Source organism: Lagenorhynchus albirostris, chromosome 15 (genome assembly GCF_949774975.1).
Source record: "Lagenorhynchus albirostris chromosome 15, mLagAlb1.1, whole genome shotgun sequence".
Classification (NCBI taxonomy): Eukaryota; Metazoa; Chordata; class Mammalia; order Artiodactyla; family Delphinidae; genus Lagenorhynchus; species Lagenorhynchus albirostris.
The window spans coordinates 83,529,567-83,555,346 of NC_083109.1; the positions used below are offsets into that span (position 1 = coordinate 83,529,567).

General features: G+C 44.4%; 1 protein-coding gene across 13 annotated transcripts in view; it reads right to left on the reverse strand.

Moving 5' to 3' along the window:
- Positions 1 to 8,377: 8,377 nt before the first annotated feature.
- The window catches only part of ZNF12 (zinc finger protein 12), a 138,983-nt gene continuing 121,580 nt past the window's right edge, over positions 8,378 to 25,780 (reverse strand). For 4 of the 13 annotated variants that reach the window (XM_060122417.1, XM_060122418.1, XM_060122419.1 and 1 more), the window contains 5 exons: positions 23,257 to 23,461; positions 21,727 to 21,791; positions 14,721 to 14,847; positions 14,357 to 14,452; positions 8,378 to 11,505 (listed from right to left, as the gene is read on the reverse strand). In XM_060122417.1, the coding sequence (XP_059978400.1) occupies positions 9,653 to 11,505; positions 14,357 to 14,452; positions 14,721 to 14,847; positions 21,727 to 21,791; positions 23,257 to 23,380 (2,265 nt within the window). In that variant the 5' untranslated portion in view covers positions 23,381 to 23,461 and the 3' untranslated portion in view covers positions 8,378 to 9,652. Of the gene's footprint in view, positions 11,506 to 14,356; positions 14,453 to 14,720; positions 14,848 to 21,726; positions 21,792 to 22,772; positions 23,059 to 23,078; positions 23,188 to 23,256; positions 23,462 to 25,780 lie in introns of those variants that run through there. The other 9 variants (XM_060122421.1, XM_060122429.1, XM_060122428.1 and 6 more) reach the window with 7 other exon arrangements.

The following is a 25,780-nucleotide window of genomic DNA, read 5'->3' on the forward strand; positions in this document are numbered from 1 at the left end:
TAAAAATTCAAAATTCATGGCATAGAGTGAGAGAAGTTATTTGTAACATATATAACCAGCAAAGGCTTAATATCCAAAATACATTCATGGCTTTTCTCAAACAGAAATTTAAATAAGACATTATACATTATTCATTTTACTTAATTTCTGCTTCCTCCCACTGGAATGTAAACTTCATGAGAACAGGGTTTGTTTTCTTTCATGTCTGTGTTTCCACTGTCTAGGATAGTGCCAGCCACAGTTTAGCATTCAATAAAAGTTTGTTGAATAATGAACTCCTACAATTCATAAGAAAAAGTCAAACAACCCAACAGAGAAGTGGACAAAAGACATACATGAAAAGGAAACACAAGTGGGAAACAAAAACACAAATGATAAATGAGAATATCTACAACTTCATTCGTAATAAGAGAAGTAAAAAGTATGACAGTGAAATAGCATTTTCTGTGCTCAAATTTGGCAAAAATTAAGACGTCTTTCAATAGCAAGCAGTTTTGATCACATGATCACTCTGCTGGGAAGAGTTTGTCAAGAACTAGGTCTTACAATGTCCCTTCCCCGTACCTCATCTGTTCCTGAGAGTTAAGGTTTTCACTTTACCCAGTGACTGAAAAATTCCCACGTCCTCTATCTCCGCCTCGTCTGCCCTCTACTCTCTGCTTTACCTGAGGTGTTCTAGTCTTTTCATTGTCAGTGTGGCAGAAACTAACCCTAAAATCATTTCTTCCAAATTGTAAATCTTCTCACGTTCCTTATTTCCACTTACTTGGGTTCTAATCCTTTTCTTCTTCCGTATCTGACAACCATGAAAAGTACCTGTAATACTGATCTGTCCATAGTTCCTCTTATTTTTAATTTTCTTTTGAAAACTGTCTTCTATAGCTTTTATTCTTACCTTCCAGTGACCTTACTTAAAACCAGAACCTTATTCTCTGATGCCTTATTTCATTCCTAACTGTAAGTATATACTTTTAAATCTAAAGCATCTGTTTTCGTCTTGTTGCTGGCCTTATATAATCCTAGGGTTGTCCTCTATTACTTAAGATACCTTTTCTTAAACATATCAGTCCATATTCATCCTTTTTTGTTGATGTTACTCAAAAACTCATGGTAAGTTCCATATGATCCTCCTTCTAAATACTGCTCATACATCTTACCCACATCTGCACCTCTTCTTGAGGTTTGCCTGTCCAGATCCTTAAGAAAGGGCTTAGGACTGTGCCTGGCATGTAGTTAATGCTTGTTGTGCATATTTTATACTTAGTTTATGTTTGAGCTCAAGTACTCACCTCTGTTTTGAAGTGCTTCTTACTCTCTCCCCTCTTAGAATTCCCATTTCACTTAGCAGCTGAGCCATAAGGATTTCAGACCTCATCATATACTGTGACACCTGAGAGCATCTGGTTATTGCTGAGGCCTTTGTCCCCATCTGGGGGGCTTTTTTTTTTTTTTAACTCTTCCTTAATTTGATGTATAGTATATAATAGATATGCTCATCTATTAATGCTGATAGATACATTTATTCAGAAAGCATTTCCTAAGTACATAGGCCTACATCACTTACCTGTAGATTCTGATTCATAGGGTACATGGATTGACATGGGGCTATGACAGTCTATACTCCATGTTTTGTTATTTTTTTTATAAATTTGTTTTTATTTATTTGTTTATTTTTGGCTGCATTGGGTCTTCGTTGCCGTGCGCGGGCTTTCTCTAGTTGCGATGAGCGGGGGCTACTCTTTGTTGCGGTGTGTGGGCTTCTCATTGTGGTGGCTTCTCTTGTTGCGGAGCGTGGGCTCTAGGCGCATGGGCTCAGTAGTTGTGGCTCACGGGCTCTAGAGCACAGGCTCAGCAGATGATTGTAGACCAGTGGTTGGTCTGTTTTGACCTTGGAGCTGCAGGCAGCTTGGTTACATTGTCTTATTTGCCTTCTCTGTCCTGACTCACAGGTTGTAAGTACTCTGGTTCTTTCCAGATTTTTATTTATATAGCTCACATTTTACACTTGTGCTAATTAACTAAAGTGGCATTTTAATTGTTCTTGCTTTGTAACACTTCTCCAAGTCCCTCTTCATTTCTATTTTTCAAGACTTTCTTGGCTTTTCCCACATTAATTCTTAGAGGCGACCTTTAGAACGGATTTACCAGGCTCCTCTCCAGAGCTTTTTGGGATTCTGATTGAATTTAAATTTAGTCTAAAGTAGCTGCCTACTGAGTGGCACTCCTAATCCCACTGGCTGGACCACTTCCCCCCAACCAGAGGCAGGGCTCAGAGACGGTTTCTGTTGGTCTTTTTCCTGTGAGTGGGCCATACTTTCTTTGCATGTTTTGTAATTTTTTGCTGAAAACTAGACATTTTAGATAACGTGGGAACTCTGGAAATCAGATTCTCCCCCTGCCCCAGGGATTTTTTGTTGTGGGTTCTTGTCGTTTGCGTCCTTATTGACTTTTCTAAGCTATTTTTATGTCTATATCCTTCGTCATGTGTGGCCACTTAACTTTTTAGTTTTTGTTTTATACTGGACTATAGTTGATTTACAATGTCATGTTAGTTTCTGGTGTACAGCAAAGTGATTCATAAAGATTCATAAAGAATATATGTATTCTTTTTCATATTCTTTTCCATTGTGATTTATTACAAGTTATTGAATATAGTTCCCTGTGCTATACAATAGGTCCTTGTTGGTTATCTATCTTATACTTAGTAGTGTGTATATGTTAATCCCAAACTCCTAATTTATCCCTCCCCCTACCTTTCCCCTTTGGTAACCATAAGTTTGTTTTGAAGTCTGTGAATCTGTTTGTTTTGTAAATAAGCTCGTTTGTATCATTTTTTTTAGATTCCACATATAAGTGATATCATATTTGTCTTTGTCTGACTTAGTATGATAATCTCTAGGTCCATCCATGTCGCTACAAATAGTGTTATTTCATTCTTTGTGTCTGGGTAATATTCCATTATATATATGTACCACGTTTTCTTTATCCATTCCTCTGTTGATGGGCATTTAGGTTGCTTCCATGCCTTGGCTATTGTAAATACTGCTGCTATGAACATTGGGGTGCATTTATCTTTTTGAATTATGGTTTTCTCTGGATATATGCCCAGGAGTGAGATTGCTGGATCATACGGTAGTTCTATTTTTAGTTCCTTAAGGAACCTCTATACTGTTCTCCATAGTGGCTGCACCAATTTACATTCCCACCAACAGTGCAGGAGGGTTCTCTTTTCTCCACACCCTCTCCAGCATTTATTGTTTATAGACTTTTTGGTGATGGCCAGTGTGATTACTGTGAGGTGATAACCTCATTGTAGTTTTGATTTGCATTTTCTAATAATTAGCAATGCTGAGCATCTTTTAATGTGCTTTTTGGCCATCTGTATGTCTTCTGTGGAGCAATGTGTATTTAGATCTTCTGCCCATTTTTTGATTGGGTTATTTTGATACTGAGCTGCATGAGCTGTTTGTATATTTTGGAGACTAATTCCTTGTCAGTGGCTTTATTTACAAATTTTTTTCCCCATCTGTGGGTTGACTTTTTATTGTTTATCATTTCCTTTATTGTGCAAAAGCTTTTAAGTTTAATTAGGTCCCATTTGGTTTTTTGTTTTTATTTTTGTTATTCTAGGAGGTGGATCCAAAAAGATACTGCTGCGATTTATGTCGAAGAGTGTTCTCTGCCTATGTTTTCCCTCTAAGAGTTCTATAGTGTCTGGCCTTACTTACACTTAGGTCTTTAATCCATTTTAAGTTTTTGTGTATGGTATTAGAGAATGTTCTGATTTCATTCTTTTACATGTAGTTGTCCAGTTTTCCCAGCACCACTTATTGAAGAGACTGTCTTCTCGTATATTCTTGTCTCCTTTGTCGTAAATTAGGTGACCATAGGTGCGTGGGTTTATTTCTGGGTTTTCTATCCTGTTCCATTGTTCTATGTTTGTTTTTTTTTCAGTACCATACTGTTTTGATTAGCTTTGTCAGGGCACCTGATTCCTCCAGCTCCGTTTTTCTTTCTCAGGATTACTTTGGATATTTGGGGTCTTTTGTGTTTCTGTGCAAACGTAAAAAATTTTTGTTCTAGTTCTGTAAAAAATACCATTGGTAACTTGATAGGGATTGCATTGAATCTGTACATTGTGTGGCCACTTAATTCTGTTCCATTAGCTTCCAGAGGTCAGCTGTGTTTTGTCAGCTTCTGTAAACACCTGGAGCCAAAAAAAGGGGACATTCCCCCAGTTTTGCAGGCTGGCTGTGTTGGGCACTCCTTCAGCGCTTAGCCAGGCTGGTTCCACTCTGCCTTAGCCTTCACTTCCAGCTTACATGGAGCCTGCAGGCCAGTCCAGGTGAGAGCATAGGGACTTTTCAGGTCTTTTCTCAGCTGTGTCTCACCTGGGCACACACGATGTGCACTAGGAAGCTTTTCAAAAGCTCGTATTGCCACACACAACTCCATTTTCCAACCTGTCCCTTCCCAGGCTTCTCAATACGTCTGCTGCTCACTTTGACTGTCATCCTGCCCACCAGGTTGCTGCCTCCACCCCCAGGACTTGTGCCTTTAAATGCCTTTGGCACCAGCCCTCTGGGAAGACTGTTCTGAGTCAAGGAAACAACAAAGGGACGCCCTGTTACTGACTTACAGACAGCAGCCCACAGGTGAGGCCCACAAGCACAGCCCTGTGGGGTAAGGTCTCATTCTTGCCCTGCCCCCAGCAACCTGTGCCTGGGGCTCAGGCTGCCAGCAGTCGGGCTGGTGACCAGAGATGTGGGGGACAGTGGGTGGGCAGCTTTCTCATTGCAAAGTGTTGCCCTTATCAAGCTTCCTTGGTGGTTCTAAGTCCCAGACTAGATTCTAGAGTTTTGCCAATGTTGCCAGCTCATTAATTGTTCATGTTGGGGGAGGGGGACAGATTTCTCTACTCTGCCATTTTTGGTGAAATCACTTCTCGTCAGTTTTCGAGCACTTCCTGATTGCTAATACAAATACCTGTTCTACACTTAATTTTCCTAATCAGCATTGGAATAAGCTTTTACTCTTAAGAGCTCTGGTTCCATTTAGTGGAGAATAATTACAAACCAAGATCTGGGTGAACATTTTTTCTTTGGGGGGAGGGGCGGGCGCACACATTTTTCTGAAGGTAAAATACTGCATATTTAATTAGGAATTTAATACTATTACAGTGTGCTAGTATTTATTAGGATTCTGTTGATTCCATGAATAATCTTGTTGAAAAAATTATTGTTGAAAAGATTTTGAGTGGGCTGCCTTTTACTTTCTAAGACTCACTCTTGTATTTCATCATTAGTGTACCACTAAGTTTTGGAGGAAGGCATAGGTTGCATTTTAGAAGACATGACTGCAGTTCATTTTTTGTTGGCTAATTCTGTGTAAGTGTCAGATTGGCTGCCAAGCAAAGTGGCTGAACCAAGAGATTGAAATCTCATGTACAATTCCAAACAGGGGGTCCAGGGAGGTAGGGGACCCTCCTCATCCCGTTCCATGGTGTTATCCAGAGAAGTTTCCCTTCAACTATTACTTTTCCATCCCCTAAGCAGGAGTCGGCAAAATATGGATCATAGGCCAAATTTGGCCTACTGCCTCTTTTTTGTACAGCATAAACCAAGAATGGTTTTTATATGTTTTAGAATAATAAGTTCTATCAAACACAGCCCAAGCAAGGGAAGGAAGAAAGGCAGTGAAGAACCAACTTTTAAGAATGTGACTCTTTTAAGAATGTGACTCAGAGGATGACACAGATTTCCCTAATGGGCTCCAACATAATCACCTGGCTACACCTACCTAAAAGGTAAGTTGAGAAGTCAAATCTCCAGTGAGGTGCCAGTTGAAACTGAAGGGGGAATCTCTTTCATAAACAAAGCAGGGTAACACTGTAGTACAGTCAGCAGCCCAGTTTATTACACTGAGTTCTACAAAGTGATGCAGACACTCACATGTATAACTCTTTCATCATAAGAACGTTTACAAGCAGCTGTGCCATTTTCCTGAAAGTTGGCTTGGGTAGAAGTTGCCAGAAAAGGCACAGGAGGCACCATTTAGGTACCTAAGCTATAAAATTCTGGCTAAAACTGAACAGAATAAAACATTATTGGGGATTTTAATTAGGGGCCTTTACTTTTCCTGTGTGCATGTTTTCATATTTCTGGAGGAGTCCTGGGCACAGTGTTAGCTGTACTACTCAGTTAAAAACATACTTATTATCAGCATTGGTTTCTGTGTGGACCCCACTGTTTCTTCATGCCAAACCCCAGTTCCATCCCTTCCCCCACAGGTACTCACACTGATGAAGGTATGACCTTAAGCACATACTACTGTAGCCTCTATGAGGGTGTGCGTGTAACTTTGATGTAAACATTTTTTAGTTGCACGAAATCTCATTCCATCCATTTTTCTTTCATTCATATCTAAAAGGGTTAATCAGCCGTGCTACAACAAAGCACACACTGCTAACTGCTGGACACCACCCCACTGCTTGATCCACATTTTACTCACCTCTTCTAATGACAGTCACCTAGAATATCTCAAAAGTCCTGCTGTGGTGAAATTCCCTGTATATACATCCTCCTGTGTATAGAAGTTCTCTGGGATCTATCAACAGATTGGGGTACTACTGCATGATAAAGCACACATATTATTGAATTTAAAAGGTATTTCCAGGTTAGTTTCCCAGATGCCTGTATCATTTTACATATTTCCACAGTATACAAACATACCAATACATCCTTACCAGTATCTATCCATACAACTTTCTTTGGGGCGCTAGAGTGGACAGCCCAGCCAGCCACGCTGAGGTGGAATAAAGAGAGGGTGACTGTTGCCTCAGAAGAGGGCCCTGGTGTTAGGAATGGTCTTCATTTTGACCTGTTTGAGAGGCCACAGAAGCATCAAATGAACCACCATTTCACTAACACTAGGATAACTGAAAAAACAGACCAAAAAAACTGGGGGAATCTCACCTCTATGTGCCAGGAGGGGTCGACCTCCTGCTCAGCCCTTGGAAACCCCCTGGGAGTTCCAAATCTGCTTACACTCCACAGTATGAAGTCACTGTGTATAAAGAGCAAGTACTCCTGCTCTGCCCAATTCCACATTCGGTTTGCTGCTGGGTGGGGAAACAGAACCATCTCCTGTGGTGCCTTCTTTCATGAACTTAGGCCTTGCCAGGAATAGTTAAAAACTTTTCAAATATTGCATTCCATCAAATCTAAGACAACCCATTATTTTAAGTACCTCTAAGGAAGAAAAAAAATCAATGCCAGTTGAATCAGAACATGCTATAGATCCTAATTTCAGAGATGTAATAATATGAAAACACTGACATCTCTGAAACAATAAAGAAATCCCACGACTGCATTACTGAAGAGGCAGTTGAGGACCACTTACATGTACAGGACCCTTTCATGTCAGGCACTCCATAAGAGAAAAAGAATGTGGTAAACCATTTAAACTTTTCAAATATTTTACTTAAAATGCATACTGTTTATTTAAGCTACTTCCCTCTAGTGTAGGAAACCTCTGCAAATATCATTTCAACAAATATAGTTGCTACACAAAACTATTATACACTCTACCAGAATTTTAATTCCTGTTATGTAGCAGACTCAAGATCATATGGTGGAAAAGTGATAAGCAACAAAAAACAGGTGCCATGAGTGACAAATACATGAGAAGCATGGCATTTCATCTCCGTGGTAAGGGGTGAATTACTCAAATAATACAGGCTATCAGGCTAATCACTGGACAACAGAAGTAGGTCCTTACCTGACACCATATATTGTCAACAACATGATAGCAATGATCCATGAATAACAAATTAACCTAAACAAAATTTATGTCATGCATTACCAAAAGATAGATATACCTGACATCGTATCAGGTTCCAGAGGTTCTTAGGTAACATAACAATTTAGAAAAACATACACATTTAATGGTTTCAGGTTTTCTAATGCTTAAACTATTTACACCAAAATTTACAGAAAATAAGGTAATTTCAAAATCAACAGCTCAAAATAAATGATTTGCCTAAAGTCCACTTCTCAATCGCGTAACTCCTACAAACTCTGTATCTTTAGTTATCCCTAAAAACAACCTAAATCAATCATCTTAAAAATAAATTTAGTCTTTCAGAAAAGAAACAGTCCAGAGGTGGAATGGCTATATGGCTGGCTGGTTCAGTGGCTCAAGAGCATTGCCCAGGTCCCAGGTTCTTCCAGTCTTTCTGCTCTGCCACGTGCAAATTATATCATAATTCATTGCTGAAAGACAGAGCCAGGCATCACATTCCAGAGGAGGAAAAGTTCAACAAGGTTCCATTTCACCCAGCATGATTCCTTGAAGCTTTGAAGAAAACTTTTCCAGACCAGTTGCTGGCCATGAGAAAGGGATTATCATTATTGGCTGAAACTAATCAGGATTTTTCTGTTCTGTCAGGAGAAATGGATACCCAAACTTGGCCAGCCAACAATAAGGAGCGAGTGACTAGGGTGGTCACCCAACAATGCCAGCTACAAAGCCATATGAACCCACTCTTAATCCATTCAGGAAGGAGCAAAGCACAGTGTTTAAAAATACCATCCTATCAAATAAAATAAATTCCTAGGTTACACATTATGTGTGCTCTGCACACTTACACTTAGGTAGGCATCTAAATAAAAAACCGTAGGTGGAAAAAATTAGATTAAAATGAAACTATTTTAGGTTCATCTAAAAAACTGTACTGAGTGCAATGAGTCCTATGTTCCTCACTACAGACTTCTAGCATTAACAATTGTAAATTTATCTATGCCATTTGCTATTTTTTGCATAGATTTCTATCTCTTGCTAATTCAGATACAGTTGAAAACATTATTAAAAACACTGGCTCCCTTATGGAAGACTTAGTTCATTACCAATGATAAAATGCATTTATAAATGCCAGGGAAGATTACAAAAAGAAGCATACTTCTTATCCTTCAAATATTAGTTCAGTAACAATGCATATTAAGATACTAACATAGTGGTGCTACTTAAAATGGGTCTTTACCATATGCCTTAGAAATTATTCTAATAAGGATAGGATGCCTTTTCAAACATGACTCAAACTGAACAATTCCTGTAATGCAGCATCTTAAAAAGCAAACAAACAGACCAAAACACCCTCAAAAGCATTAGTCCTACATCCTCAGGACCCACTCATATATGAGCTTAATGTTGCCATGTTGCTGTCTTGATTAGCTACCTGACAACTTTACAGCTTCTATTTACATAAGGAGCATATTTATTCACAACGGCCATCTTCTGCGGCTCCTTTTTTACAAAAAGCTTTATATTTTATCAGAAACATAACTTTCAGTATTCATAATTTCCAACAGAATATGTTCTCCACATTCCTTGAGAGATTTTCCCTTGGTCTGAATTCCCTGATATGTGAAATAGTTTGAATCCATGGTGAAACTATGTACAATTTAAGTATCAATAAATTTTTACTCTTGTCAACCCATCATGGGGCCTAGTTACAGTTGTGGTTTCCATCCTGTGAACTTCCAGATTCCAAGTCTGACTATAATGCTCGAAGGCTTGTCCACACTCACCTGTGTGAACTATCTTAGGATGGTAGAAATATTGAGGGTTCTGTGACATTAAAGGAGGTGTGACTTCAAAGAAGCCTTCCCACGTCAAGTACGTTCATATTCCCTCTCCTGTGAATTCTTTGATGGCTATTGAAGGCTGATTTGTGGTAGAATTTTTTCCCACATTCGTTACATTCGTAGGGCTTCTCTCCTGAATGAGTTCTATAATGTACTGTAAGGTATGACATCCGAGAGAAGGCTTTCCCACATTCGTTACATTCAAAAGGTTTCTCTCCTGAATGAATTCGATGATGGATAGTGAGATATGACATCTGAGAGAAGAACTTCCCACATTCATAACACTCATAGGCTTTCTCTCCTGTGTGTGTTCTCTGATGTCTATTAAGAGCTGAATTTTGGCAGAAGGTTTTCCCACATTCAGTACATTCATAGGGCTTCTCTCCTGAATGAATTCTGTGATGTATAGTGAGGTATGACATCTGAGAGAAGAACTTCCCACATATGTAACATTCATAAGGCTTCTCTCCTTTATGTATTCTCCGATGTCTACAAAGGGCTGAATTCTGGTAGAAGGTCTTCCCACATTCGTTACATTCATAGGGTTTCACGCCTGAGTGAGTTCTATGATGTATAGTGAGGTATGACAACTGGGAGAATAACTTTCCACATTCATTACATTCATAGGGCTTCTCTCCTGTGTGGACTCTCTGATGTCTCATGAGGGCTGAGTTCAGGTAGAAGGTTTTCCCGCATTCGTTACATTCATAGGGCTTCTCTCCTGAATGAGTTCTGTAATGTACAGTGAGATATGACAACCGAGAGAAGAATTTCCCACATTCATTGCACTCGTAGGGTTTCTCTCCTGTGTGTGTCCTCTGGTGTGTAGTCAGAGTAGACTTGCGGCAGAAACATTTCCCACACTCGTTGCACTTATAGAGTTTCACGCCTGTGTGAATTTTCTGATGGTCATTAAGTGCTGACTTCTGGGAGAAGGTTTTTCCACAGTCATGACAAACATAGGGTCTCTCTCCTGAATGTGTTCTCTGGTGTTGTGTGAGATGTGTCTTCTGGCAAAATGATTTTCCACAATAACTACATTCATAGGGCTTCTCTCCTGAGTGAGTTCTCTGATGTTGAATGAGGTGTAACTTCTGGTAGAAAGTTTTCCCACATTCAGTACATTCATAGGGCTTCTCCCCTGTGTGTGTTCGCTGATGTACAGTGAGGGTTCCCTTCTGGCAGAAGGATTTCCCACATTGGTTACATTCATAAGGTTTCTCTCCTGTATGAGTCCTCTGGTGTATAATAAATTTTGACTTTTTACAGAAGGACTTCCCACATGCATTGCATTCATAGGGCTTCACTTCCATATGAGCTCTCTGGTGCACACTGAGGTTTGACATTTGGAGAAAGGCTATTTCAGATTCGTTCCACTTGTAGGGCTTCTCCTCCATATGATTAACAAACACTGTACCCTTTTGAAAGGCTTTCTGATATTCCATATATTCAAAGGGTTTCTCTAAAATATGAATGTTCTGATAAATACTTCCTTCATTTAGAGCATAAGCCTCCCTATTTTGATTAAATTCATAAGGTTTATCTCCTAGATGGGTTTTTTCAAGCTTAACATGGAGAAGAGATTTCCCACATGCACTACATTCATCCGGCTTCATTCTTGCATAGCTTCCATCACTACTAATATATTCTGAAGTAGATTTTAAACTTTTTCCACATGAGTCACATTTACAGGATATTTTTCTTGAAGGAACAGGGTTTGTTTCCACATTAAAAGTCTTACCAAAAACATTACCTCTCTCTTCAATCAGGGTTTTGTTGTTGACAGATTCGGTTTGCCTTGAATGTTTGTCTTCATTTTCCTGGGCTCCCTCTATCAGATCATGGGCTTCCCAGTCTTCTTCTAAAAAGAGGCAAAATTAACCAATTTTTATACATCTTCCTATATAAGATATGAGATGTGACTTGTACACAAGCCATTTCTTTGTGGCACAGGTGCTAGCTTCATGGACAGATGAAAACAATTCCAAGTGTACTTTTTTCCCTTATTCTTTTGGTTTGGAATAAGCACCCACATGCACACACACAACCTCCACAATCTCCAGTGGTGAGAAAAGCTGACAAAAGCACAAGCACCGGGCTTCCCTGATGGCGCAGTGGTTAAGAATCTGCCTGCAAGTGCAGGGGACACGAGTTTGAGCCCAGGTCTGTGAAGATCCCACATGCCACAGAGCAACTAAGCCCATGTGCCACAACTACTAAGCCTGCGCTCTAGAGCCTGTGTGCCACAACTACTGAAGCTCGCACACCTAGAGGCCGTGCTCCACAACGAGAAGCCACCACAGTGAGAAGCCTGCACACTGCAACAAAGAGTAGCCTCTGCTCGCCACAACTAGAGAAAGCCCACGCACAGCAACGAAGACCCAACGCAGCAAAAACACACACAAGTACCTTTGATCTTTGCTACTTTTAAGATTTTGTTCAAAACTGGGTATAGAAGGTAAAATACAAACGTGGAGCAATGATGAGAAGACAAAAGATGCTGGGTGAATGACCAATTCTTAGATGTGAAAGGACTCACTGCAAACAGGTAAACTGATGGGGCGACAATGAGTTTAGCCAGTGGACAAGGACAAGGAGGAATCAGTCTCAGGAGGTGGATCAGCACTTTACACCATGGCACTTTCACATCAAGTGGAGAGACATCACAGGCTAAGGCACTGTCACCTACACCGAGATGTCTGGTACCAGCAATGCTCCAGCTTACGTTCAACCACAGGTCTCTGCTCCTATTGTTTTACTAAGTTTGCCGGACTTCCAGCCTTGATCCACTCAAACCCTATCTTTTAGGGTGTGTCCATGCTTAAAAAAAAATACTATTCAAGTCCTTTCTCAAGTTAATTAGCTCCATTTCCCCTTATAGTTGAAAATAATTACTCTCCATATATTTTTGATTCAGCCTTGCATTGGAACATTAACATTCCATGTGCAATGCTGACTTTTAAATTACCCATGCATCTCTGTTCTCTTTTCTTAACCAAAACCTCTTAGAAAGTATGGCTCTATTTCCTATTTCTTTTGAACCCCTCAATAGAAATCATAGTTGTTCTTAATTTTAATCATATGGACATCTTTTGACTACCAGCAGAATATATGGGATGTCACCTAGACATACATATTTAGAAATGCCTATATCTGAATCACTTTGCTGTACACCTGAAACTAACACAACACTATAAACTGACTATACTTCAATAAAAAAATAAAAATAAAAAAGAAATACCTGCCTATAAATTATTTCTGATTGAATGGACAAGAAGGTTCTTTCACTGACCTGGCTCCTCAGATAATCAAAGAAATAAACATGTACTATATATTACATACTATGATGAGGGGAGAGAACATGGCCTTTTCTTTATTGGATTATGGGGGGCGTGGTGTGCAGAAGCTCAAGCAAAAAATACATAATCAAATAACAGATTCCTTGATCAGACCTAGCTTTTTTTTTAAGGCATCACCATGATGAGGTGGAGTCAAAGTCAAAGAAGAGATTGGAGTGATGATTAGAGCTGGAAGGAAAAACTTCAAGGAGGGTTTGAATATTTGAGTTCAGACTTAAAGAATGTGTAATCTGGACAAATAACCCACACCCCAATGAAACAGAAGACATTTAGAAGTGTGGACCAAAGGGAGTTTATCCGGAGTTTCGGAAAACAATAGAAAATTAAAATTTCCAGGTAACACAGGGCCGATATTGGGTAATTCTTAAAGGAGGAGGAGTTTAAATTCTTTTTAGCAATCAACAGGGAATTGCTGTAGGCTTACCCTATGAGACTAGTGATAAGATGGGTTAGAAAGGCAGATGAACACATCTTGCAAATCCAGTCAGAATGAAGGAGCGCCTACTGCTCCCACAGGAAACACTGAACCAGAGGACAGGGTGGACAATGCAGCATTAAACAGACAAAAACCCTCAAGACTTCAGACAGGAGGAGCCCTTTGAAGAAGTCGGGGAACAAACCACTGAAGTGCGAAGCAGATCCTTCAGAGACATTTCTGGAGGGGGGGGTGGGAGGATAAATGAGCCACGACTCATTTCTGTACCTCCTACTCACTCCACACCTACTCCGACATGACAGCATTCAAGGCCCTGGCCACAGAACAGTAAATAGGAGACAAGATGAAAATGGGCATTTGGAGGAAGAGGGAGATACCAAACTCCAGCAGCACTCGTCTCAGGAATGACCAGCACCTGTGCTCATGACAGCAAAGGTGAACTGAGTTTACTGGTTTATGCACAAGACGGGGGTTTGACCTCTGACCTCAAGGAAAGAGAAGTGAGAAGTGAAACTGCAGACAGAAACAAGTCTGAGGCATTTCATGGGAAACAAGAAAAAAGGGAAGTAAAAAGAATATGGAGAGTCACGAATTATTCTCTAGTAACAGACTATGAATGGCTGAAAGCAAAAAGAATCTACGATAAGAGGTTACTGAATATGCTGTAAGAACAAGAGAATCTGAGGTTTAAGAGGAAGAAGGAAGTGAGTGGGTTTGGTTCTGGGTAGAAGCAAGCGTGGAGGAGCTCTACCAACATAAGCTTTTGTGGGGAAGGAGGAAGTCTTTGGGAGTGAGATTCGTGTAGCTACAGCACACGAGCAACTCTCCTTAGTCACTTCTAAGGCTTGGCACCATTAAAAAATTCCAGGGAAAAACACTTCTGAGTTACCGACCTCCTCACTGCCTCACTCACACACCTGGGTAACTCTGAAGTAGGAATTCTCCTCCCACTATCCATGGCTCTTCTCCTTTCTCCAACTTGGTGATAACTTCCGGTTTGATAATGTGACACCCTGTTAACAGAAATGAGAGAGAACTTGAGCCTGGCTGCTGGGCTTCCAGATCTGTCATCTAAGCAAAGGGCTGCCTTTCGAGCTACACAACAGAAGTGGCCATCTGTGCTGTACCAAAATTAGAACCTACTTGGAGGCAAAGACCAAATGCCCTCCTGCCTGGTGCCCCAGATTACTCACATTTGTCCCGTTAAATTCAAAGTTAAAGTCAGTAAGTTAGAGGGAAATCCTGTTTATCTCAGCAATTCAGAAAGCAGGTTCTCCTCACCCACAGAAACGAGGTGGCTGTAGTTCTCCAGCATCACATCCCTGTAGGTTGTCTTCTGCTCAGGGTCCAACTGCTGCCACTCATCCTGGGTGAAGTCCACAGCCACGTCCTTGAATGACACTGGCCCCTGTAATGGCACCGTGATGGGAACTGGGTGACGTGGAGAAGACTTAGGGGGACAAGAGCTCACCCAGCTCACCAAGAAAGTTAACACTGTATACCTCTTTTACGTTATGGATCTCGTGGGAGGAAAATAAATGCAATACACTGCTATGAGTTCGTTCAGTGTACAACGAAGAAAGAAAATATTGTCTTACACTGTGAGCCAGGAACAATCCTGGCTGTTGGGGACCTACAACAGCAGACAAAGCCCCTGCCCCCGAGGAGCACAGGCCTGAGGGCACGCGTGCCAACCCGGGATGCACTGTGCCCCTTCGCTTGGCTTCCAGACTGTTAACAGCGTGGTCCTCCTCTTACCTCCCCGGCCACTCCTTCTCAGTCTCGTTTGCTGGCTCCTCCTCTCCCCTGAGTCATCCTCAAGTTAGAGGGACCTGGGGCTCAGTTATTTTCTTTTACACTTTGCTTTGATGGTGATCCCATCTGGCCTCATGGCTTTAATTACCATCTACATGTCAACATTTCCCAAATTTATATCGCCAGCCCAGGCTTCTCTCCTAAACTCCGGACACATGTGTCCCATTCCTGTCCTAAGCTTCTCCTACCGCTCACAGAAGGAGCTGAGCTGCAGTACTGGCCACACTTCCCAAAGTAACAAGCAAGCCAGGCAACACATCCTAGTTCCGTATTTTACTATGAAGATAAGCCTGGAGTGGTCTGACCCTGACCTGCCAAACGAGCTGTCAGGGACAGCTGGGTCAGCTGCCCCTAATTCCCAGCTGGGGACTTGGAATCCCTTCTTCCCATGAACACCTTCCAGGGGAGAAGCACACTCCTGACAAGGGACAGAGAGCTCACAAAAGAACTAGAAATTGCCACACCCAGACGTTTTAGCGTGGATCTTCTGAATAAATTCACGAACACTCACACCAGTCATTACAAACTGTTTCCTTCTGTACCATCACCTCTGAAATAAAGATAATAATGGGGGGGCTTCCCTGGTGGCGCAGTGGTTGGGAGTCCGCCTGCCAATGAAGGGGACATGGGTTCGTGCCCTGGTCCGGGAGGATCCCACATGCCGCGGAACGGCTGGGCCCGTGAGCCATGTCCGGAGCCTGTGCTCCGCAACGGAAGAGGCCACAACGGTGAGAGGCCCGCGTACAGCAAAAAAAAAAAAAAAAAAAGATAATAATGGTACCTATCACATAATGATACAGGTCAATATCAAATGGGTTCATCCATGAAAAGCACTTAACATAGTTCTTTGGACATAAAATGCTTCTCAATGATACCTACTATTATTGTTGATAATCTAAAGTGTATCCTATTACTCGTGAAAAGAGGACAAATATGAAGCAGAAAACAGAGAAGTAAATTTAAATAACTAAATGTAATGTGGCTGTTAAGTTTATGCAATTGCCAACAAAGGAATACAACACAGGACCAGCATGTTAAACATAAAAAAGTTCAGGTGATTTCAAAAGAACGTGGAGGGAGGAATGGTGTGGAAGAGGTTAAGGAAAAGACCACGCCAAGCACAGAGGCCGTTTAAGATGGCAACAAACTCCTGACATTGACTGAAAATCAAAGTTCTTTATGTGTAACAATCGAAGAGGCAGGATGGGTCCTGTTAGCAAGGTCCCCTGAGATGCCAGATCACCTGACCCCCAGCTCCAGATGCAGAGACATCCGGGACCCAGGCTTTGCTGGCCTGGGAAGGCTGAGGGTGCCCACCTGCTGACAGGACACCAGGGGGTGGGGGGTGAGCGGGGCGGGGGGAAGAGCTGGTTGCCGCCCAAGGCAGACGAGCGTCTGTGCAGAACTGCCTCGGCTCAGCCTCGAGAAGCCTGTCTCAGAAATCGACAGCAAGTCTTCCAGAAGCTCTGCCCATATTCCATTCAGGCGTCACTGGTCACACCTGTGGCTGCCCGGATGAAGACTGGGGGCCCACACGTTCACACACTGAAAGTTATTACCAAATGCAAGAGAGTGAGGGATCAGACCATGAACTACTCTCATGTTAAAGCATAAGCAGAATCACGCACACCTTATTCTCCTTTCCGGTTCTGCATTTGTAATTTCACAAAATGTGTGATTTGAGGGGCTTTTCTAATTGCTTGTAATTTTGCCGGATGAGAAAAAAACAGCACAATAAGAAAACATTATAGTTTTCACTGGTAACGGGCATAAAAATATATGCACTGTTGCTGCTTGAAAACAGCATTCATGTGAATGTTCCAGATGATTTTCTATTTGGTGATGGGTTAAGTGGCTTGCCCACGTTCACTTTCATGTAAAGGGAAGAGGAGAAAATTGCACTTTAAACTTAAAAAAATGGATGTCAGGAAACCTGGATAACAAATTAAGAAAGCAATCAGAACTGCAAATACTGAGGGGTTTTAGGTCCGTTTCAAAACACAAGGGAACAACCCACGACGTATGTGTCTTAAAAGACCACTTGGTACAGTAAGATTCCACACAGACAGCCTTGGAATCCCACAACTCAGAACTGGTTACACATTTCCCACAAGCCACTTTCTCAGCGTTACGTTCACAGTGTCGGCTCACTCCCCTGCTTGGTGGCAGAGAGGACGGGTCTCCTTTCCTTTCTGAGATTCTTTTCATGAGTGGCTAGAAAGCTTAAGCACTGGAATTCCATTAGAGAAAAGGAGTATTCCTCAGAGGATTGTACGTGACAAAACCCCAAGAGGGCTTTAACAGCTGCGTCCCTGTGTCAGAGATCTCCCATGCATGGCTGGGGCCCAAATGACACACAACAGCGGGGGCCCAGGGGCCGCAGTCCTAGGACGCCGCTCCACAACCAAAAGGGTCCTCTCGCTCCTCAGGGAAAAAGAAAGGTGTTCCCAGACACACACAGCCTCCACAGCCAGGAAGCGAGGACCCTACCTGCCTGGCCTGTCCCAGGAGAGTGGCTGATGCACTGGCCAGAACCAGAAAGGGGAACTGAGACCCAGCAGAAAGGGAACCACGAGACCGACGCATTCCTCCCCCCCACGCACCTCTGCCCGCAAAGAAGCTGCACCTCAGTACTGACCAAGGAGGGTGCTCTTCAACTAGGACTCTTACCCATACAAACGTGCTGATTTTGAGAAACTTTTGAAATGCATAGTATTCAACCTCTCAAAGTAAAAAAAAAGTAATGAATTACATAGCAATGCTGGAAAATACAGGAAAAAGACAATAAACTTTGGAAAACAATGTTTACTAACATGACCCCAACTGGAAAAATTTAGAAACATTTAACACGACTCTGAAAGCCAGTAAGACAAGGAAAACAAAACAGAACGAAACAAAACAAAACAAGACAGTATTGGGGCAGGAAGACGGGCAATGCACATGACAGGCCCTTCATATAAAAACAGCAATACACCAGTCTGAAAAGACCACAGACAGAAGGATTCCAACTACGTGACATTCTGGAAAGGGCAAAAATACACAGACAGTAACAAGATCAGCAGCTGTCGGGGGCTCGGGGACACTGGGGGGGATGAACAGGTGACCGGCACGGATGTTTCGGGCAGTGAAGTGCTTCTGGGTAGCACTGCAGTGGTGGCTGCAGGTCATCACACTTGTCCAAACCTGGGCAGTAGGACACAGAGAGGGAGCCTTAATATAAACTACAGACTCCACGGGAGAATCAGGGGTCAATGCTGATCCATCACTGAGATGATGCGCCACACAGGCCTGAGAGGTTATCAAGGGAGGGAACCCAGAGGGACGGGCATAGGAAACTGCTGTCTGCTCGATTCTCCTGGAACCCTAAAACTGCTCTAAAAACCGTCTATCCATTAAAAAGAAGAAACAGCTTCTAAGCATGTGAAAATACTCTCAACCTCATTCACGATTCAGAAAAACCCCAAGGGAACGTCCATACTGCTTACCGGGGCCTAGGACCAGCGGGAACACGCCGCGGCCTAGCCCCTTCCTGTCGGGCAGCGCGCTGGAGCCCAGAGTCCCCCTGACTTGACCCACCGCACCCCACCTCGTGTTTCATGCCGTCCACGGTCTCTACACATGACATCTTTAGATCAGATGACTCACTGTCCCGATTACAAGGTTTCAGTTTCTCCACAGGATAAAACCAAAACCAGCACAGAGAGGAGGCTCTTCAGTCAACCTCAGGGTCTGCCTGCATCCACGTCCCGCTGTTCCTGACGGGAGGCCCACGTCCTAAGGAAGGAGGTCCTTACCAGCACCTCAGGAGTCTCATCCAGTCCACCTCACGCTGCTCTGAGAGCCTCGCCAACCTGTGCGGCTACCCAAGTCCTGGTCACTTGAGGGCCGTCACCCTTCCCCGAGTCACTGAGCCACGTGTTCTGACGATGCATTTATAACCAGGATCTCGTACTTCCCCAGTGGCGCAGTCGTTAAGAATCCGCCTGTCAAAGGCGGGCACATGAGTTCGAACGCTGGTCTGGGAAGATCCCACATGCTGCGGAGCAACTAAGCCTGTGAGCCACAACTACTGAGCCCGCCAGCCACAACAATGGAAGCCCGCATGCCTAGAAGCCGTGCTCCTTAGTAAGAGAAGCCACCGCAATGAGAAGTCCACGCACCGTCACGAAGAGTAGGCCCCACTCGCTACAACTAGAGAAAAAGCCAGCAGGCAAAAACAAACACCCAACGCAGCTAAAAATGATTAAATTAATAAATAAATAAAAGTCTAAATAAATAAATAAAACCAGACTCTGCTTTGTCAGCACTCTGGATTTCCCTACACACTGACGGGCAGGATTCTCTTCCTCTCCTGTAATGATGTCTGTGAAGTGCCTTCCCTGCGGAGAAGAGAAGCTACTGGAAGCAGAGAACTGCTTCTTAAGATCACATGCAGAAGCTGATAACATTTGATGTTTATGTCTAAGAAAAAAGACACAACACTAGATGCTGTGAATGGTCTCCAAGCCAAGAGCGAGGCAAGCAGGACACTTCCTCTAGGGATCCTTCCATCAGCAGAGCAGAAAATGTCCACTGGGCCCCAGAGCTCTGCTCTCTCCTCAAACCCCCAACCTCACCCTCACCCTCAGCTGAGGAACTGCTTCCCTGAGAACAGAGAAGCCATCGGAGGGCTTCCCCACCTGCAACCCAGCTCTGCCATCCCCTCCCCACTCCAGCACCCCGGGCAGCAGCTCTCCCCTCCCCCACACGCATCTACTGGATCATTCCCACTCTTATTTCTCCCATCAAAACACAACACAACACAACACAACACAACATCCTCCCCGGACCTCAGCTCCTACTCCAGCTACTGTCCAATTTCTTCTTTCCCCGTCACAGCAAAACGTCCTGAAAAAGTTGGGAACAGAACAAACCCAGTTCTCCCACTCCTCTCTCCTAAGCGTCTCCGATCAGGATTTTACCCCACAGATCCATCCAAACGCATCATCAGCGAGATACAACCTCCCCCCAGTGCTCAGCTCGATGGTCAATGGCTCCATAGAACGGCAACCTCGTTTGTCCAGTCACCCAGGGAACCTCTAAAGTGCTTCCCACATGCACACAAAACGCTGTGCTTAATATTTTAGGAGAAATACTCAGCGTGGAGAATACACTTGAGCTGCTGGAGGAAAGAGGTAGCAGCAAAGAAAAAAAGTTTCCGTAACTACAGAAATGAAAAGGTAAGCTATTTTAATGGTAGCAAGTACGGGATGAAGGGGAACGAATAAAAACCATTTAGACTACGACATTAACAAGCCTAATACTACAACGTGGTAACAGAGGCTGCAGAAGGACTTTAGAATGATCCCATTTTTCTGGGTAGGGTGACAGGGTGGATGATGCAACGATGAGCCGCCAGGGACAAAAGGACAAGGCAAAGGGCGGGGGAGCTGTAAATAGTCATTCTTGGATCTACTGGATCTAGCAATTTGAGGTGCCCTTTGGACAAACTCCACAGAGATGCTGGCAAGTGGCTGGACAGAGGCATCTATCTGGTCCAGCTGGGAGAACTGACAGAGCTGCAAGTGAAAAGCACCACAAGGCGAAGTCAGCCAGGTTGAAGAGTCATGAACCAAGAGTGAAAAGACAACACACAAAGAGGGGGGAAGAAAGAATCAGTCAGGAAGAGAGCAAGGAGAGATCTGTCACAGAAACCAACACTGCCGACTCTGCAGATGGGAAGGCGACAGTGGTCTGAGGTGACGACTGGCAAATCGCCACTGGTTTGTATGCTGGATGCCAGGTCACCTCAACCGGATCAGGTTCCGGGGAGGGGCAGAACCAAGACCGCAAGCTGCACGATACAATTCAGGTGGGAAACACGGAATCTTTGCCACAGACATCACTACATGGTGTGTAACGCGACCCTGTTAGATTGTAAGTGACAAAGAGGGAAATTTACTGGAAGGGTGACAAGGCTGTGCTTCCAGATGCTCCTCATTGCATCCCTGGACTGAGCACTGAAAACAATGTACCTATGTGACAACGGTGTTCCAATGAACAGAAAAGTTCTATGCCCTGAGTGCTCCCTGGAAGGCATGATCTCGGCTTACGGGAAGGACAGGAAGGCACCGATGTCAACACGTTAGGGGCTGTGGCTCAGGAAGGCTAGCGGCCTACAGCGGGATCCTCAAGGAAACCTTTAACGCCCGAGAACAAAAGTGCTTCGGCAGGACAATGTAAGTCAAGCAAGGGATGGCGTTTTGCCACAGAGGTCAAGAACACGAGGCTTGTACTGTGTCTATAAGAGGATCGTGGGATCTACACGTGGAACTTGCCAGAAACACTTGGTACTGACCTGCTCCTCTACGCTTTGTCGAACCACATCTTTTCCCTACTCCTACTTTCCCATTTCACAGTTTGAACTATTCGCCTCCCAAGGTGTTATCACAAAAGAACAGCAGCAGGTAAATAAGTAAGCAGCAAAACTCACCAGGGGCTGATTCATTTTCCGCTGCTCTTGGAACAACGTGCAGGACTGTGACAGTGGAGGCGGACCTGCAGAAGGAAAACGCAGGCAGTGAAGCTACGACTGAAGCGGCTCGGGGTTGCACGAGCACCCGCCCCGCGCTCCACAAGAGACACCTGTGGGAGACCCGCCATTTCCTCTTCAGAAGGGCCTGTTAGAATGAGGAGGGAGCAACCACCCTCAGGTCTGTAACTCCCACGTGGCTGGGGTACCTGAGGGGATACTTTTTTCAGCAGCGAGTGTACATTGAGTCCTACGAAAATAATCCTCCGCCATTAAATATGAAATTAAAAAACGCTTATAGTTTAACTCCTCTAAGTCTGTTAACAACTTAGATTAGACATCCACAGCATACCCGGAATAAAGGGACACAGGTGCGTTTCAGTCTTTCAATTATTTGTACAAACTTTACAAACTTAAGTGCGACGCTCAAAAAACACTTTTATTAAAACTGACTTTAAGTGGACAGAACACCTGCCCTAGGAGTTTAGATTCCTTGTAGCGACTGCACGTGCACACCCGGTGAGGATCTAGGACAAGTCATCTCCCTTCTCAGGCCAAATCTCTTCCTTCCTCAAGCGAGTGAGCAGGACAGAAGCCTTGCAGACTCATCCTGCAGCGATTACACTGTGCGAATCCACAGGGAACAACCGAGGGGGGCAGGGGACGCTTAGATTAGACAACCAAGGTGGTGACGCGCCTTGAGAGACACGTGCGAGATGCCGACACGGCGACAAGAGGACGTGGAGGATCGGGGTTGGACGGAAGGGAGGACGAGGCACGTCCCGGCCGAGTCTGTGGCCCCTGCTCCCCCAGAACACCCGGAGCTCACAAGTCCCAGGGGAGCCCCATCCGGAGTAGCCGGCCCTGCCCTCCAGCCCGGCCCCTCCACCTCCGGGAAGCGGTCAAACCCTCCCGATCGCACTACCGCGGGGCCCGCGGCGGGGTAACCCAAGCCCGCTCTACAACGGCCGCAAGGTCCACAACCGCCTGCAGGCACGCAGACGCACCAACCCCGTCGAGACTCGCTGACCGTCCCCGGGCTCCCGAGGCTCCGGTCCGGGGGCTGCTCCTCCGGCGCGCTCCTCTCTCGGGGTCCCTCCTCTACGCCTCCCTAGGCCACTGGGCCCGAGGAGCCGGCTCTGGGCCTACGGCACAAACTCCCTTCAGGCCCACGGCTCTCCCGGGAACTCGCTATGCCGCGCACCGCCGCCGGCCGTTTGGTCACTCCGGCCCAGGCCGCGGGCTCCGCGGCTCAAGCTCGGCGGTCCCACTTCCAGCCTCCACCCGGCCTGCGCGAACCCTCGCCCGCACACCCCGCTCGCGCTTGTTGCCGGCCGGGCCGGACGGCGCCCAGCCCCGCAGGCCCCGAAATGTTCGGCAAGAGGCCAAAACGGCGGAACGACGACCATAGCCGACCTGCGCACGCACAGGAAGCGAAGGCGGCGCGGCGACGGCGCGCGTGCGCCAACCCTCAGAAACCGTGAGGCGCACCTGCGCAGGAGGACGCCGGAAGTCCGCCTGCCAAAGCCCGACCGGAGAGCGAAACAAGTACCAAGACTCTATTTCCCAGAAGTCTCCGCGCCGTCCAGTTAGTGAGCGACGTAAATGTCTTCATCTCATCTGGCCGTGAGGAGCTGCTGTGCTGCGACGGTGGGCCGTCTGGACCAGGGACTCAATTGCCCATTTGTCTTAACTCCTGTTAGGGATCAAGGAAAGCTGCGGCCTCAAGCGGGGGCTGTGTGATGGCCTCCAGGGTCCCTGGTCCTTTCCCTGCCCTGAGACATTTCGAGTTACATCTGAGATTCCCCCACCGCCAGGAGAGGGGAAGGAGTGTATCACGTTCGCTTAACTGAAACGCTACAACTTTCCTTCAAATCCTAGGATACAATAAATGCCCAGCCATGATACAAACTAATATTACCCACGAAAAGAAAAGAAAATAGAAATTGTAGCTGTTTGCACAACCAACACTTTAAAAACTGTACGAAAATCGGAAGGTACACACAAACAGAAAACAGACACCTGGGATCTTACCTCTTAACGAAGATACTGTTTATGTTAGGTAAAAATATCATTTCTCAAAAATGGAATCATAAGGGTAATGATTTATCACTATTTTGGGGGTGAGATAATATAACTGTGTTTTTGGCCAACTGTTCCTTAAAAGCTGCTAGGGGAAAAGTTAAAAATAAAATCTCCAGGGACTTCCCTGGCGGTACAGTGGTTAAGACTCCTAGGTTCCACTGCAGGGGGTACGCGTTTGATTCCTGGTTGGGGAACTAAGATCCCGCATGCTGCGCAGTGCAGTCCCATTAATTAAGTAATTAACAAAAATAAAATCTCCCGCCAACCGAGAAAATCCTCTACACAAATGTAGACATAAAGAAACCGGTTAACTGTTGAATAACCATTAAACAAGACTGTGTTGTGCACCACAGGCGGACCACTAATGTTTGTGCAAATGAAATCAACTTCACCTTTTTTTTTTTTATAGCTCAGCAGATAAAATCTGTTGCATACATGTTCTCAAGATAAACGGGAACTTGTCTCATGTGAAAAGACTTGACACCACCATAAAAATGGCATACATTCTTTCAGAGTATATCCTAAATTCACCTGGTAATCTCGGTGGCTGTTCATGCTAGTTAATACCCTTTATCCAAAGGAGAAAGACAACTGCTCCTATCTCTAGGATAAGTAGGTAGTTACAGCTCAGAGCAAAGTGCCTACCACCTAGCCTAAACTCCCCCGGTGACAGAGATAAAGAAGATAGCTCTCAGGTCCTTAACAAACACATTCCTGGGTTGTAATGCTGGCAAGAGACTGATTTAGCTTTTTAAAAGATTTAGATACTTGCTAAAGGGACAGAGGAACTATTTTATTACAAGTGTCTTGAGGAAATCCTCTAAAAACGGAAATAAGAAGTGATGATTCGTCCAAATGAATAAGCACACAACCCATTCCTGATTTCCCCAGCAGAACTGAGACACTCTCACCGATGAAATGCTGCTCCTGTGGGAATGACAGCGACCACGCCTCCTCTGAGCCAGAGCCTGGCAAACCTCCAGGGTGCATTTCTCGCCTTTTCCATTTTCACCACGTAAAGACGTCAGCTACACGGAGCACCTTGCTCGGAAGCACCGTGGGTGGGCAGCGCGCCCATCAGCCCGCCACCAGGCCTCCAGTTCTCAGCTCACCCACGTGCACCGACCGGGTCTCAGCAGAACACTGGGGTGGCCTGTGAACCCCAGCTGCTGTGCCCACCTCAACACCTCACTCTATCCCTTCAGCCCAGGGACATGCTGGGCTCCCCAGCCCCCTGCCCTGTACTTTGCCCTGGACACTCTCTGGAAGTATTTCTATTACCAGTTGTCTTGAGGAAATGCTCTAAAAAAGGGAATAAGTACGGAGTCATCCCAATGAATGGGATGTCTAGGAGTGAGCTGATGTCCCTCACGACTCACCCCTCTCTCCAAAAGGCGAAAAGCCGTCATTTCATACATTTCCCCCTTTTTAAAGCTGTTTTAAGCTAGGAGGGTAAACCTGGACCCTGCGACTGCACCTTGACCAGAAGCAGCAACGGCCACCTTTTCGTTTGGTTTCCTTAGGATCTCTTCATATATATGGATATTTACAAAACAAAGCTTTCTGCTTGTGTATCTGCATCTCTATTAACTACAGATATTTCCCCTATTTTGTCAGTTCTCTATTTCTACTGAAGTATAGTTGGTTTGCAAGGTTTCAGGTGTACAGCAAAGCGATTCGGTTACATGTATTTATGTAAGAATATATGTATTCTTTTTCAGCCTCTTTTCCATTATGGGTTATTACAAGGTATTGAACATAGTTCCCTGTGCTACACACTAGGTCATCACTGTTTATCTATTTTACATATACAACTGCGTATCTGTCAATCCCTGTTCTTTATCTTTTTAACTTTTTACTCTCACATTCTCTTATACACACACTTAAAAAAGTATGTTGTGTTCAAATCCTTCACTTTCACTTCATACTT